The 13,841-nt window shown below is 53.6% G+C and overlaps 4 protein-coding genes across 4 annotated transcripts; 2 read left to right on the top strand and 2 right to left on the bottom strand.

The window, feature by feature from the left end:
* Positions 1 to 2,388: 2,388 nt before the first annotated feature.
* On the bottom strand, positions 2,389 to 6,157 carry J4E90_010073 (uncharacterized protein; the record flags this gene model as incomplete). Its single annotated transcript, XM_051439589.1, has 3 exons — positions 2,389 to 3,071; positions 3,121 to 5,970; positions 6,067 to 6,157. 3 exons carry the CDS (start codon positions 6,155 to 6,157, stop codon positions 2,389 to 2,391), a joined length of 3,624 nt encoding a protein of 1,207 aa, XP_051286498.1.
* An 853-nt stretch (positions 6,158 to 7,010) lies between these two features.
* RPL5 (60S ribosomal protein L5) lies at positions 7,011 to 8,157 on the bottom strand (the record flags this gene model as incomplete). Its single annotated transcript, XM_051439590.1, has 4 exons — positions 7,011 to 7,677; positions 7,728 to 7,881; positions 7,932 to 8,004; positions 8,149 to 8,157. The coding sequence occupies 4 exons, from the start codon at positions 8,155 to 8,157 to the stop codon at positions 7,011 to 7,013; spliced, it is 903 nt and encodes a 300-aa protein (XP_051286499.1).
* A 591-nt stretch (positions 8,158 to 8,748) lies between these two features.
* On the top strand, positions 8,749 to 10,134 carry ARP2_1 (Arp2/3 complex subunit, actin nucleation center; the record flags this gene model as incomplete). Its single annotated transcript, XM_051439591.1, has 5 exons — positions 8,749 to 8,767; positions 8,819 to 8,865; positions 8,925 to 9,071; positions 9,129 to 9,920; positions 9,970 to 10,134. 5 exons carry the CDS (start codon positions 8,749 to 8,751, stop codon positions 10,132 to 10,134), a joined length of 1,170 nt encoding a protein of 389 aa, XP_051286500.1.
* Positions 10,135 to 12,172: 2,038 nt separating this feature from the next.
* Positions 12,173 to 12,739, top strand: J4E90_010076 (uncharacterized protein; the record flags this gene model as incomplete). Its single annotated transcript, XM_051439592.1, has 1 exon — positions 12,173 to 12,739. The coding sequence occupies one exon, from the start codon at positions 12,173 to 12,175 to the stop codon at positions 12,737 to 12,739; it is 567 nt and encodes a 188-aa protein (XP_051286501.1).
* Positions 12,740 to 13,841: the final 1,102 nt, after the last annotated feature.

The raw sequence follows: 13,841 nt of genomic DNA on the forward strand, positions 1-13,841 counted from the left end.
AGTAGAATTACCGACCAGATTCATGGAATAGAGCTGGGAACCATCGACTCAGGTCCATACACCACCTGCGCAGTGCTTCAAAAGAGTTCATGTCGGGGTTGTTGCTGATTTCGAAGCCGTGACGTGGGAAGAAATCGGCGGTGTTTTTGGAGCCAGCGGCTTCTCACACTCTTTTCAAATGATGTGATTTTGCAGGATAATCAGGAAGCCCTCCATGACTATTGCGTGGTTCATCTACAAGTCATAAACATCGAAACCAAGGCTTTAAGACCAACCGCGCGCGCCACAACATGAAGAATTCGGTATCGAGCTTTTCTCTTCTTACATATTGAAGAATGTGCCGACTGGCAAAGGCGAAACATGCACGCTTGTGTCCTTGATTTTGGACGCTGGCCAGGGAAGAGAACCGGAGCGCCGAACAACATAGTGTATCTGCAAATGTATTTTTGGTAATGTCTCAGCTTTTGGCTGCAGATGGTATGAAGGAAGAGATTAGTACATTTGCGGCAGCAAGACTCTTTTATAAGCAGCCCGCGCTAACATCAACATAGCGAGCAGGCAGATTCTGAGACGTAGCGACATGAATATAGCCGGTGGACTATTTAGAGAGCTGAAAACACCCTCGGCCACATCGATACTAAGGGGTGAATTTTGGAGGCTGCTTCCGGAACATGGAAGTTCTTATTACACCATTTAGAAGTAAGTGTACAATAGAAGCATTAGAAATTCCTTTCCATAGACTTCTTGTTTCTGATTTTCAGATGGATGGATAAGTTGGGCCATCTAAACTCTCCTTACTCCATATGCAGTGAAGATAGGTCTTTTGATCTTCCGCGGTAGGATCTCCATATAGCCTTCAATTCGATTCTTTTGGCCTCTCTGCCCATGTCCATAATGGCAATCGATCTTTGTCGACTCGAACAGCACGGACAGGTCATGCGTATACCGGTGGTCGGTTTTGAGACTTATGTCGAGAGGAAAGATTCTCGCGCAGACATCGCATCTTGATCGCGTTGTTTTTTCGGTAAATGTTTCTATTTCTGTAAGGTATTGGGGAAGAAGAAGAGAAGCAAATCGAGGGTTTATATACCCGACGAGAAGACCAGGGAAAGGCGAGCACGCCATGAATGGGTATTGTAGACTTTTTGGTCGGCATAAGACACTGCTTGACGAGCTTTGGTGCAGACTATGTAGACTTCAGAAGCTGATTTGATGTCACGAAGCACCGCCCCTCATGACATGTCGCCCCCACACTTTGTTTTTGGGAACAGCAGACGGAGGTTGCTCATACGACGAGACTCTTCAGATTTTTTGATTTTTGGGGTTCAAAATGAGAAGAGCACGCCTGTAATTTGTACCGCACGCAAGAGCCGAGCCCATTAGGGCGTAGAACAGGGTTTTTGGAAAATGTAGAAAGAACGCAGACTCGCTCCGGACATGAAATGGCGTTGCATCATTTTTGGTGTCCACAATAGAATGGAAAGCAATGAAGGAAGAAAGAAGAGAGCAGCCGTACGACAGCTTTTATACCCATCAAGCTAGTCCAGCCGTAGATTGATCGAGGCAGAAGCTCTCTTCATAAGCCAGACTTGTATAGTTTTGAGCCGAGAAGAGCAGCCGCACATGGTTGTGTCAGGGACAGCTTTTGGACTCGAGAACCTCTCATCCAGCTTTCATCGTCTTTTTTTTTGGTATCTCACTCTCGTCGAATGCCCGCGAAGCCACAGTCTTCCCATGTACGCTTCAAGAGTTACTTTCAGCAGAAGCAAAGTCTACATGGAAACCAAGGCAACATTCTTTTGAGGTTGCCACAAGGACCTCGTGGTAGTCTTTCTTTTCGTTGCCGTAAAAGGGGGAGAAGGCGAGGGAGAAACCACATGTTGTAGTCCAGACTCGTTTTGAAAGAGGGGTCGAAGAGCAGGACAGCCGAAAGAGCCATCACACGGATCAATGAAGGTTTTGATAACACCGAATAAAGTGTGTAATGAAGAAACAAAGTATGGAGGAGACAGAACGAGGCTTTTATATCCAACACAGTGTCACGAGACCCTCACATGAAGTGAAAGAAGACGAATCCATCGATACATAATGCGCGAGAAGCCGTCACCAGCGATACTCAATCGTATACGTCTGGGACAAGATCAAAATGATTGTAATATATAATGAGAATTCGAATGAAAACGCCATACAAGGCGATAGTGCTAGCCATCACGGCTCTATGTTATAAATATACAAAGAATGAATACTTGGGCTGAGCGGGTCACGCTCTAGCGGCTCAACCACCATTATCAGCTCAAGTCGGCAGTTTGGATATTACACTGGTTCCACGCCCAATACCCTAAACACCGTTCTGCAACTTCCACAACGCCCACCTCAGAATGTCGATCCTCAATCCTCAATAGCAAAGTCATCCCCACCGTCCGCCTCCGCACTCTCCCTACCCTTCTCCCCGGGCGCAAAAATATCCGGATTACGATTCTTCAACGCCGCAATCTGACTCTCCTTGAACAATTTGAACTGCTCCGGGTCCTCCTTCTCAAGATTCCTCAGCTCCTCAGCATTCTCCACGACGCTGTTGAAAGCCTGTTCCCAGCCTTTGCCCTCAATCATATGCCTCATCTCGTCGCCGCTGTAGTTCTGGAAGTATGCGCGCAGGGTGCGAAGATGTTCGGGAAGACCTTGGTCATCTGCCGTACCGGAAATGAAGGAGACGTGGTTTTCGGAGACGTCGGGGGTGGTGGGGCGGGATGGGTTGAAAAGACCGGTACGGACGCGGTGGCCGAAGCGATGTAGACGTCCTTCTTCGAGCGACATGTGGCGGGATGCGAGGGAGACGTCGGAGTTGTGGCGTGAGCGTAGGGTGGAGGGTTCGTCTTCGTCGGATTGATCGGCGGTGAAGTCTGTTGAGACGCTGTTCTCGAGTGTCGGTACGAAGGAGGTAGGTGGTGAGCTGCTGAGTTTGGAGCTCGTAGTGGAAGCGGCATCGGATGGCTGGAGACGTGTCTCTGGGTATTCGTCCTCGAAGCGTTGGATCATGCCTTGGAGTGTTGTATCCAGGAAAAGTAAACGACCTGTCAGGATGTTAGCATATCGACACATTGGGAAGTTTGTGTAACTTACGGTAGTTCAGGTCATTGTCACTCTTCGCCTCTCTGATAAGTGCAGGCTGAATCCTTGACCGTGTGTTTCGCGCAGTCTCGAGAAGATCCTTGGACATGGCTCTGGCCTTGCTTGGCTCTTCAAGCACTGGTACCCTATTCCTGCTTCTAGGAGTAGAAGTGCCACTTGCTGGCATTGAAACCCTTCGGAGATCGTTCTCCTTGTGCGAAAGACAATAGCTGAGCGCTTTCGCAATGCCTGTGCCTCCCACAATGTAGTCGTTATCTGCCGCATTCGACATGTTGTCAGTCTCCTGGTAATCGTCTTCCGTACCGACAAGACGCAGCAGGATGTCCGGAACCTCAACTTGCTTAGGTGCTGCTCGAAGCTCTGGCACTTCATTGATGGATTCAATGTTGCGCAAGCAGTATGCGACAACTTGTTTGGCGAGGGCTTTGATGACTTCGCCTTGTTCTGGAGCTGGGATATCGACATCGACACAAATGAGCGATTTGGACAGCTTGGCCGCTAGAGTGAGTGATGCATACAGCGCAGCAGCTTCTTCTTGTGTCTCCTCGTCGGTCGAACTAGCGACGCGTGTTATTTCAGGGTTCTCGAGAATGTTGATGTGTGCGATATGTGGACAGTCCGGCAGGATCTCCGCGATAGCGATCGCATCTTCCGGCTTCATATCGACATTCATGAGATGTATGCGTTTCAGCTCCTTGAACTGAGGCATGTACTTCCTAAGGAGAGACAGGGATGTCTGGCCCATGAAGAGGCCTCTGTTGTGCGAGAGATCCAGGAATCTGAAGGAAGGTAGATTGATGAGAGTCGGAATAAGTGTCTTGAGAGCATCCGGAGTGAGATTAGTATCCTGTAGGCACAGCGCCCAGAGTGGGCTGTTCGGGCAGGCCTTGATACTTTCGCAAATCTTGTCCATCAATGATCTCAGGTCGTTCCCTCCAATGTCAATACCTTGACAAACACCAGAGCGCAAGTAGTGTAGGACGTGTTCCAGGCCTTCGGCGTCGATGTCGTTCGTCGCCAGACTAAGACGTGTAATACCGCTGATGACGCAGCCGTCGATGATTTTCCGGATGCTTGACGAAGTGAGGTTGCATTCAGCCATGGCTAGCTCTTGAAGTTCTGAACCGCCCAGTCGTTCCGAAATGGCCTTGGAGAATATTTCGGCTACATCTGCCGATTTAGCGTCCTTGGTGGATGACGGTGCCTGTGTGCTGTTCGTAGGCGGAGATGCCACCTGCGGGCGAGACTTGGGAAACGGTATCATCGACACGTCGACCGCCATGATAGACTTGCACATGTATAGGAACAGAGCGATGTGTTTCCAGCCTTCAGCTGTGATCTTTGGGTTGTTCTTGAGAACCAGCTTCTTGACTGCGCATGAGCCTTGCTGGCACAGCCCGTCCTGTGTTCCGTCGTTGGATAGATCACGTCGCTTCGGCGGCTCAGGAACCTTGGCAGCCAGGAGACCGGCGAGTATGACCCGTATCTTCTCGTCGTTCAGATCTGCGTCTTCCAAGAACAGTTTCTTCACGGGTACGATGGCGAGCCAGTCGGATAGCGTCAAAACGTCAGCCAGCTGCAATCTCGACCCTGTAAGATCCAGACAGGTGACAACTCCCGGTTGAACAACAGAACATGCGCGCGGTGCCGCGAGTTGGTCGCTAATGCGCTTGAGGATAGGAGATTCGCGGAGTTGGCAACATCTTCGGTAGATACGCAGCGGGTCGATCGTCGGACGGTCTTGAGCGCGAGGGGTCGGCGCCCCAGTCGCAGCAGGTACTCCTTCGGCGCTGGCGCTGTCGTCGTCTCTGGTAAGCTCCATGGGGATTGTGCCATTCTCCTCGGCCTTCTTGCGTTTCTTCTCTTTCCGCTCTTTGCGCTCAGCCTCAGATCGCTTCTTCTTCTCCTTCTTCCGGCTCGGCTCCTGCTTGTCCTCGTGCACGACTGTTCCCTCTGGGTTCGACTCGGAATCGTTGCCGACGACTTCTTGGGCGATGGAGACGACACCGTCTTTGTCCTTTTCCTCCGCCACCGCGTCCGGGTTTTTGAGTGCCTCACCCTCGCCGCGCTCCTTCAGCTTCTTTTCCTTGCGCTTGGTCTTGTCGTCTGTCTCGATGTCATCCTTGTACTTGGGTCCACCAGCAATCTCAACGTCCACGCAGAATGCCACCTTGCGCAACTTGTTCTGATCCAGCTCCGGGACTAGACATCGCTCCCGGTTGGGGTCGACGTTCATGATCTTGCGCGGGCACATGCCGCCGTTCGGATAGACCTTGCCAGCGGTGCCGACCTGGGTTCCGGATGACAGGCGTCGCAGCACGTTCCCCACGAACGAGCTCTTAGGCTGCTGCGGTATGTAGGGCTCGGGCGCGCCATTAGTGCCCCCCGAAGCTGCCTGTATGCCGTTCAGGGCGCCGTTGGCCGAGGGTGACGCGTTAGCTGTGCCATTAGTAGCAGCGGGCGAGCCCTGGGCCTGGGTGTGTGTTGTTGCGGCGGGCGAGTTTTGCGACGAGAACTTGGAGCTGATGCTGTTCATCCACGAGTTGCGTCGCGAGCTGTTCTTCGCGTCGGGTGGCGTCGTGCCGCTGCCATTCTTGTCGGTACTGCCGCGGCCAAGCAGCGCTGGACGCTTCGGTATCTTTTGTGGAGGAGTTGGGCCAGCGGCCGCAGCTGGGGGCGGTCGCGGCGGCGATGCGGGTCTCGTAGGCGCCGGTGTCGGCTCATTATTTTGCTGCTCGTCGTGGCGGGGTCTGGCGGGTAGGCCACCATGCGACGATGTCTTGGGCGGCGCATCTCTGGTCAGGCCGGGCGACGAGGGCGCCTGCTGGCGATGGTGATGGTCTGCTCAGGCGCAACATGTTAGTAGCCTCTCAAGCTCAGGGTTGCGCCGCAAAGCCGAGACGTCTCCACCCAGCAGGGTAAGCGGGCCTCACGTACCTCTAGTCGAGTGATGCAGCCATGATACATCAACACCGTGAATGTCTTCCATGGCGGACGCGGTATCGCCGGGTGTTTGTACGGCTGTCATTGCGTATATGGGCCTCTCGCCATGCGTCAGGGTTGCAGACGGCCTCGGTGAGGCGGACGGAAGTCAGCGGGGTTTCTGCTTCCACGAGAATCCGCCGATTGGAAATGCTGCAAACTCTCTCAGATAACGTGTTCCGTGCGACTTCAACGACTCGCTGCGCTCAAGGCTGACGGCTGCGTGATTTCTGGGAGCTGCTCTGTGCGATGCTCGGCCGATGCGATGTTATGGCGAACGTGCACTGCAAGCTGTGGGAGCCGGCCGATGACGAAAGGTGTCGGCTGATTGCGCTTCGGGTCTCCTTCTCCTCTCCACACCAAGCTCTATCGCGTCCTCAATCCTGCCGAACATTATGATCGACGGCGAGCATGGCCTATATAGCTGTCTGCCCTCTTCCTTGAAACGAACCTAATCGCAACATATCCACATGCCTTACTCTGCTGCTGGCTGATGACTCCGCGGAGTAAAGCGTTGACTACCGACTGTCCCCTCAGTGCCGCTGAAACACCTGACCGTCATGGCCACACAAAAACAGCAACCCGTGCTTGTCTTTCCACATGGTCAAACCTGCGACAGCACGCCATGTGGTTTCGGCCACTACCGACCACACGCGCGTGTCACATGTTGCTATTTCAGAACACTTCACACACGCTGAACAGGAGGGGCACATTGTTTGGGGGGTATCTTGTTGTGGTAGCCAATCGCGGCTTGCCGTCTCGTCATCTCATTGAGGTCGTGAGGCTAAGTACAGTAGATGTATCCTGCAAAGGCAGGCATCCTTTCCATGTCATCCCCAGACGCCAAAGCCGTGCTTTTGTTATGATAGAACAAAGTAGGAACAAGAGAAAGGAACAGCTTAAGCAGTGATCTCGGCGATCTTGGCCTTGACGCGCTCCTCCTTCTCGGCCTTGGTGAGCTTCTTGCTCCTGTACTTCTGCGACTCGGCCTTCCACTCGTCCTTGGACTTCTTGGGGGCCTCGCCCTCCTCCTTCTTCCAGGGGTCCTCACGGATCTGCTTGTGTGCGTCCTGGTACAGCTCCTCAAGACCGTCAGCCTCGATGTCGTCATCGATGTAGCCGCTGAACTGAGACTTGTAGCGCTCCTCGTCGTCGTCGGCGAGAGTCTCCATGTACTCAGCGACGTGACCACCGAAGATGTACTTGCGGAGGGTCTCGGCGTCGAGCTCCTTGCCTTCCATGTCGTATCCGGGGAAGCGGTTCTCGGAGTGGGGGACGAAGACACCACCGTCGGAGCAGCCCTTCATGGCACCGAAGACACGGGCACCGGTGGAGGTGCGGGTGAGACCGACATCCAAGAAGACCTTGAATGGGCGGCGCTCCTCGCCGTCAACCTCGGCGGCCTCGGTGAGGGTGAATTCACCGTCAGCCTCCTCTACACCAACGAAGTCCTCGTCAAGCTCGAGCTTCTTGAGGACACGGCGGGCAAGGAGAAGACCGGTGGCGTAGGCGGCGGACCAGTTGGTAAGACCGTGGGTGATGCCGTAAGCCTTGAGCTCGTGGGCACTGGATTTTGTTAGTGGTTTGTCAGGCAAAACGGAGTCGTGGGGACGTACTAAGCAGCCATGAAGACCTTGTCACCGCCAATCTCGGAGTGGACGACTTGGCAGATGATGTCCTTGTTGGTGAAACGGACGACGAGGCGGTACTTGGGCGCATTGTACTTGTTCTTGGCCTGGGTGATCAACCGCTTACGGGCGTAGTAGTCGGCTGCAGATTGTTAGAGAGGTCGCGATTTGAACAGTTGGATCAGAACGTACTCTTTCCCTGCCTGCGGCGCTTGTACTTGACTTGGTACCGCGAGAAGTAGGCATCGTTCTTCTGGAGCTTGGACTTTTGACAGAGTCAGCGATTGGCGCTTCAAACCCGCATTCGAAGCATCTCGCAAAGACTCCACTCGACTTTCGTCGAAGCGGGGTTGCCGTATGGCAATGGAATAGAGGGGTGCATTGCGGGCGCAATTCAGGGCGTACTTACGAAAGGCATCTTGACCTGCTGTTAGTTGAACTGGCTGGAGAGAAAGTTCGGTGTTGCAGAACGACGATATTGAAGTGGGCAGGAGGCGCTCGGACCAGGCCTTAAGCGATGCGCAAGTCGCGACTTCCCCAAGTTCCCAGGTGGGTGACCATGCGACTAGCATGAGGTGGGTGACCACACCTGAGCATCTTCCAAGGTTTTTTCTAAATAATAAATGCAGAGAGATGTTATTATCTTTGGATTATGAACGGTCTTCGAGTGTAGTGATGTCAATTATTGTATGTATGGGCTACAGAGGAAGAAACCTCTTTGGTACACCAGACCTGCAGCGACATGCGATGTGTAGCATATCATACATGCTGTACATTGCTTTTGTTCTCCGCTTGTTATCATTCTACAGTTATCTCGCAATCTTGAAGACATGAAGTGACGCATTTCAAGTTGTTGTGAGCCTCGCATTGCCCGTTTGAGTGCTCACGGACCCCTGGCCAACCATGCGCCCCGCCAACGTCGTCAACCTCAAGGCAGGCAGCCCCGAGCTACGGCCAGCTTCCAACATCCACTCTTTCAGTCCCAACAACCTTTCGAGCTTTGCACAGGATGGCTGAAGCTCCCATTGGTATGCGCAGCTGCCTCAGCTATATGTGAAGCTCTACTTACCCTCAATTAGTCCTCGATGGCGGTACGGGTTTCCTCAAGGCGGGTTACGCCGGACAGGTATGTTCTATACAACGCGGCTGACAGGTCATGGCAAAAGCTAACAAGTCCCTCTTTAGAACTTCCCCGACCACCAGTTCCCCTCGATAGTCGGCCGACCCATCCTGCGAACCGAAGAGCGAGATGGCGGTGACATCCAGCTGAAAGACATAATGTGCGGTGACGAAGCAGCGGCAGCGCGCTCAATGCTTCAGATCACGTACCCTGTATGTGCATTATCGAGATCTCAAGCTGCCTCCGAGCTAACGCTGTCTTGTCCGTAGATGGAGAATGGTATCGTCAAGCGCTGGGATGACATGCAACACGTCTGGGACTACACCTTCCACGACAAGATGAAGCTCGACACTACAGGCCGCAAGATCCTCCTCACCGAACCGCCGATGAACCCGCTCAAGAACCGCGAAACCATGTGCGAAGTCATGTTCGAGCGCTACGGATTTGGAGGTGTATACGTGGCGATCCAGGCTGTCTTAGCTCTATACGCGCAGGGATTGTCATCTGGTGTGGTCGTCGACTCGGGAGATGGTGTCACGCATATTGTTCCCGTATACGAAAGCACTGTCCTCAACCATCTCACACGCCGTCTCGATGTCGCCGGACGCGACGTGACCCGCAACCTCATCGCCCTCCTGCTACGGAGAGGATACGCCCTCAACCGAACCGCCGACTTCGAGACCGTCCGTCAAATCAAGGAGAAGCTCTGCTACGTCTCATACGACCTTGAGTTGGACCAGCGTCTTAGCGAAGACACAACCGTGCTGGTGGAATCCTACACTCTACCTGATGGTCGTGTCATCCGGGTTGGCAGCGAGCGCTTCGAGGCTCCCGAATGTCTGTTCCAGCCGCATCTTGTGGACGTTGAGCAGCCCGGTATCGCCGAGTTCCTATTCAACACCATTCAAGCGGCCGACGTCGATGTCAGGAGCAGTTTATACCAGGCCATCGTGCTCAGTGGTGGTAGCAGCATGTACCCGGGTCTGCCAAGTCGGCTGGAGAAGGAGCTCAAGCAGCTGTGGCTCACCAAGGTCTTGGGCGGAAACCCGGAGCGACTCAACGTGGGTACACACCTACTATGCCGGCTAAATTCTGCTAACACATACACAGAAATTCAAGGTCCGCATCGAAGACCCGCCACGGCGAAGGCACATGGTGTTCCTTGGTGGAGCTGTGCTCGCACACATCATGGCCGACAAAGAGAACATGTGGATATCAAAGGCAGAGTGGGAGGAACAGGGCGCGAAGGCACTGGAGAAGCTGGGCGCGAGATGATAGTAAGGAAAGCATGCAGCGACATACATCAACCAACAAATCCAACAATTTCACGACACGACCTGCGTACCGCAAATAGTATGAGTGACCCGAGACATGTCGCTGGTGATATACTACTTGTCACACCTTCTCAAAGCGGTCTTGTTTGCCGCGATTAACCTCGGTGTTCCATAAGCAGCCTCAATCTCCCACCTTATACAAGGGAAAAACTGAACAGGTCTGTAGACTACATTAACATAAGTACATGCAAAGTGGGTGTATTAACATCGATGTAGACCCTAGGGTGTTCACCTTTTCTCTAGGTTAACGTACTTCATTGCTTTTGCCTATTCCTATGCTAATGCGCGCCGACTCAATGTGCCCGAGCTCCTCCGGCGGCTGCATTGCTTCATCTACCTGAGCCGCACGCGGGAGATCTACCAAGCTGTACAACAGTACAACTTCTCCATCGCAAGTTGACGCATTGACGGGATGCCCAAACAACTGCTCTGATAGCCGCGCTAAGCTCTGTCCTCTGGTGCCCAAGCCAAACTACGTGACGGCATCGCATCGCGGCGAGCAAAGCCGGACCCTCTATAGAAGAACATCACATACATTAAAGTTCGTGCGCTGGCGTCATCGGTCAGCGCTCAGTAGACGATGGAAGAATTGTGTGTAGGAGCGGCTTCGGCGGCAGTGCCTTCAGGCGGTATTTCCGCATGTTGGGTAATATGGGATTGTGCAGCGTTGTTTGTACCGTGCGAGCGGCTCTCCCTCCAAATAATATCGCACATATATTCTTCGGCGATGTTAGGGTGAACTTCGGGATAGACAGAGAAAAAGGCGCATGATGGATCACGATCGGTTCACGTCGTTACATCCAGCCAATATGTGCATGCCCTTTTGCGAAGAATGTCGCGGTTGTGCTGCACAGGTGGAATGCACTTGGCGTTGCGGCCGCAGTGTGGTGGTGTCATGTCTTGAAGGCGCTACCGTTTGGTCTCATCAGACCGTACTTTGGAGAGCACGCGCGCGGACGTGAAAGAAAAAAGACGTTGCTGCAACCTGGCGCAGGGCTCTGCTGCAGATGCAACGGTACCCTATCACACCCACCACGGCGCTGCAGGGCAATGGAGGGCAGTTTGCAATGCTGTCTTCACACCACGCGTTTAGCGCCGGGCATTCCAAGGCGGGCACGTGTTCGGTCTTAATCATGAGCCGGGCATGCTGCACTGCGTCATAACGGACAAGCTACACAAGCTGCTTAGGCGTGTTGGACGATTCGCATGGCTAGCGAGGCAGGAATTCAGCGCCCCGCCCAAACCGCGAAACCAAGGCCTGCGAGGTGAAATGACGAGATTATAGCGCCTGCTATCATGGCGCGCCTCGCTGTAGCGGCCTTGTCCTCCGTCGGTACTAGCTATGTAAAGGCCGCTGTGTACCAGTTATCCTATTCACTGTTAGATTAGCTTTCAACCCTCTTCGACGCACTGCACTCCATCTTACTTTGATTGTGGACCCAGGTTTCGGGAAAACACACGCGCCATCTGTACTCCGCCATAACCGGCCCGCAGCCACCTGTTGCAACTGATAGACACCGGCTTGGTGTGCTGCCAGTAGCAGGCGCCTGTGCTTCCACCACATTGAAACGGGGTCCACTTGAGCCGTGCATCAGGCTCGTTACCCTCTCAGGAACGATTACCGCACGACGGTGCGCCTTCAAGCGGAAGATCAACACTGTACCTTTCCAATAAGATCGGCTACCATCCCCGAGCCCTGCCACCAAGTCCCAAGCCTCTGCTGGACCCTCCCGCTGCTAGATATATTAGACACCGCCGCTGCTCTGTGCTTTGCTGCCTGCAAGCACGGTACTCCATCTTTCGATTATCCCTCTCCTCGCTGTCATTCAGGAGAAGTTGATATAACAACTCACCGGAGCCGCACCCTTCCTTCCTCCAGGTGAACGCGAGATATACTCGCCACTCGTCATATGCGATCTCCGCCAACGTCGCCTTCCCTTTCGCGAGTCATCTTCAGATCCGATACCTCACACCAGAACATGTCTTCTCGAACTGCCGACCGCAGCATGCCTGCCATCAGCTCGCCTCTCTCGCCCAGATCACAGCCTCTCGACATCCCTTCCCAGGCTCGACGTCGCCCAGCCATGAACCCACGGCAATCCAGCAACACCGGCCCTGCTGCACACCTGAGGCTTCCTTCTCTGCCCCGCTTCCACCCAGCAAACTACGCTTCATCCCAAGGCTCAAGTCATGCAAACACGCCTACTGCTGGTCCTGACAGCCCCAACTCGCCCGCTTCGCCTCGATCATCCAACAGGCAGTACGAGGTTCAGAGACAAATGTACCTCTACCAGCAACAACTCCTCGCCAACACGAGCCGTCAGCACAGGGGCTTTGGACCGAAGCCAACCAGCCCACGTCTGGAGCCACTCGCCAGCCCTGGGGTAGTCACTCCCTTGGAACTCGAAGAAGACGCCGGCGGCTACCTTACCGCTGGTGTGAGCCGTGCCGAAGCCGACCAGCACGTTGAGAAGTACATCCGCGAGGAGGCTCGTCGAAGGGGAGAGTACTCTCCTGGCCGTGCAACCTCCGTTGGTGGCCATTGACTATCTCGCCACCAGCAAAAGCAAACACACCACCACTCAAGCACTGGCACTCGGACACGGCACCGAAACAACTAGCCGCTCTACGCCTTTCTATTTGTCGAGCAATTTCGGAGTTATATCACCTACGGCACGGAGCATCAACGGCGTTCATCATCCTCATCACCATTACAAACAAACAAAAAACCCAGCACACGAATCGTACACAAACAATAGACGGAGAACGGATGGAACGGCTCGTTCTAGCAAACACGGACTCGCAACATTCTTCTTCTTCTTCAACCACACACTCCAAGTGCTGGAGCGTGGCAACCCGATCGCTTTTTCTCAAATACCCAACTATGCGTTTCTCACCCTCGGAGTATACAAACGTACCGCATGCATGCATCTCGCCTGTCCATAGCTTCGCTGTAAGCGCTCCACCAGTTGGTGTCGAGCTGGGCAGATGACGGGTCTTCTTTTGTTTCCTCATGTAGCTAGCAATGACAATTCAACTCTATCCCATTCATCATATCATTTTTTTCGCCTCCGTGATGCATGCCAACAATGCCTCGATCTACAATCTCACAAATCTCACCCAACAAACACTGCCACCTCCACCCTCCCTCCCTCTCCGCCATATCCAGATAGGTAGAACCCGAGCATGCCGACCTACCCGACTCATGTCCTCCCTTCCCCATTCTTTCGCCCCCATTAAAAAATCACGCCCCTCCACTTGCCCACCCCGTATCCTTTTACCCAGCATGCCAGCGCGCGCCGGCCACATTCGCCTCTCTGAAACACGCGATCAGCTGCTAGCCGCCGAAACCAGCGGACATGTGTACAGACGTGTACTGAGTCGCTGTTACCACCGCTAACGTGATTCCCTGCACTTTCCTAATGTAATCAACCACGGCAATGAGAATGCAGAATATTCCCCACATCACTCCATAGTTACTAAGGTTGCAAGCCAACGCATCGTAGCGTCCACTAACCCGTGCGAGCGGACCCTGATTCTTTCTTTGCAGTTTGGAAATTTCCTAATCTGCGGGAGGCATCCAATCCAGCTTTGCACTGGCAGGTTTAATCATGGGCTACCACTATGTGACCAAGGTCTGCTACCGCT

The sequence above is a fragment of the Alternaria incomplexa genome, assembly GCF_024043165.1.
Source record: "Alternaria incomplexa strain BMP 0042 chromosome Unknown scaffold_19, whole genome shotgun sequence".
Classification (NCBI taxonomy): domain Eukaryota; kingdom Fungi; phylum Ascomycota; class Dothideomycetes; order Pleosporales; family Pleosporaceae; genus Alternaria; species Alternaria incomplexa.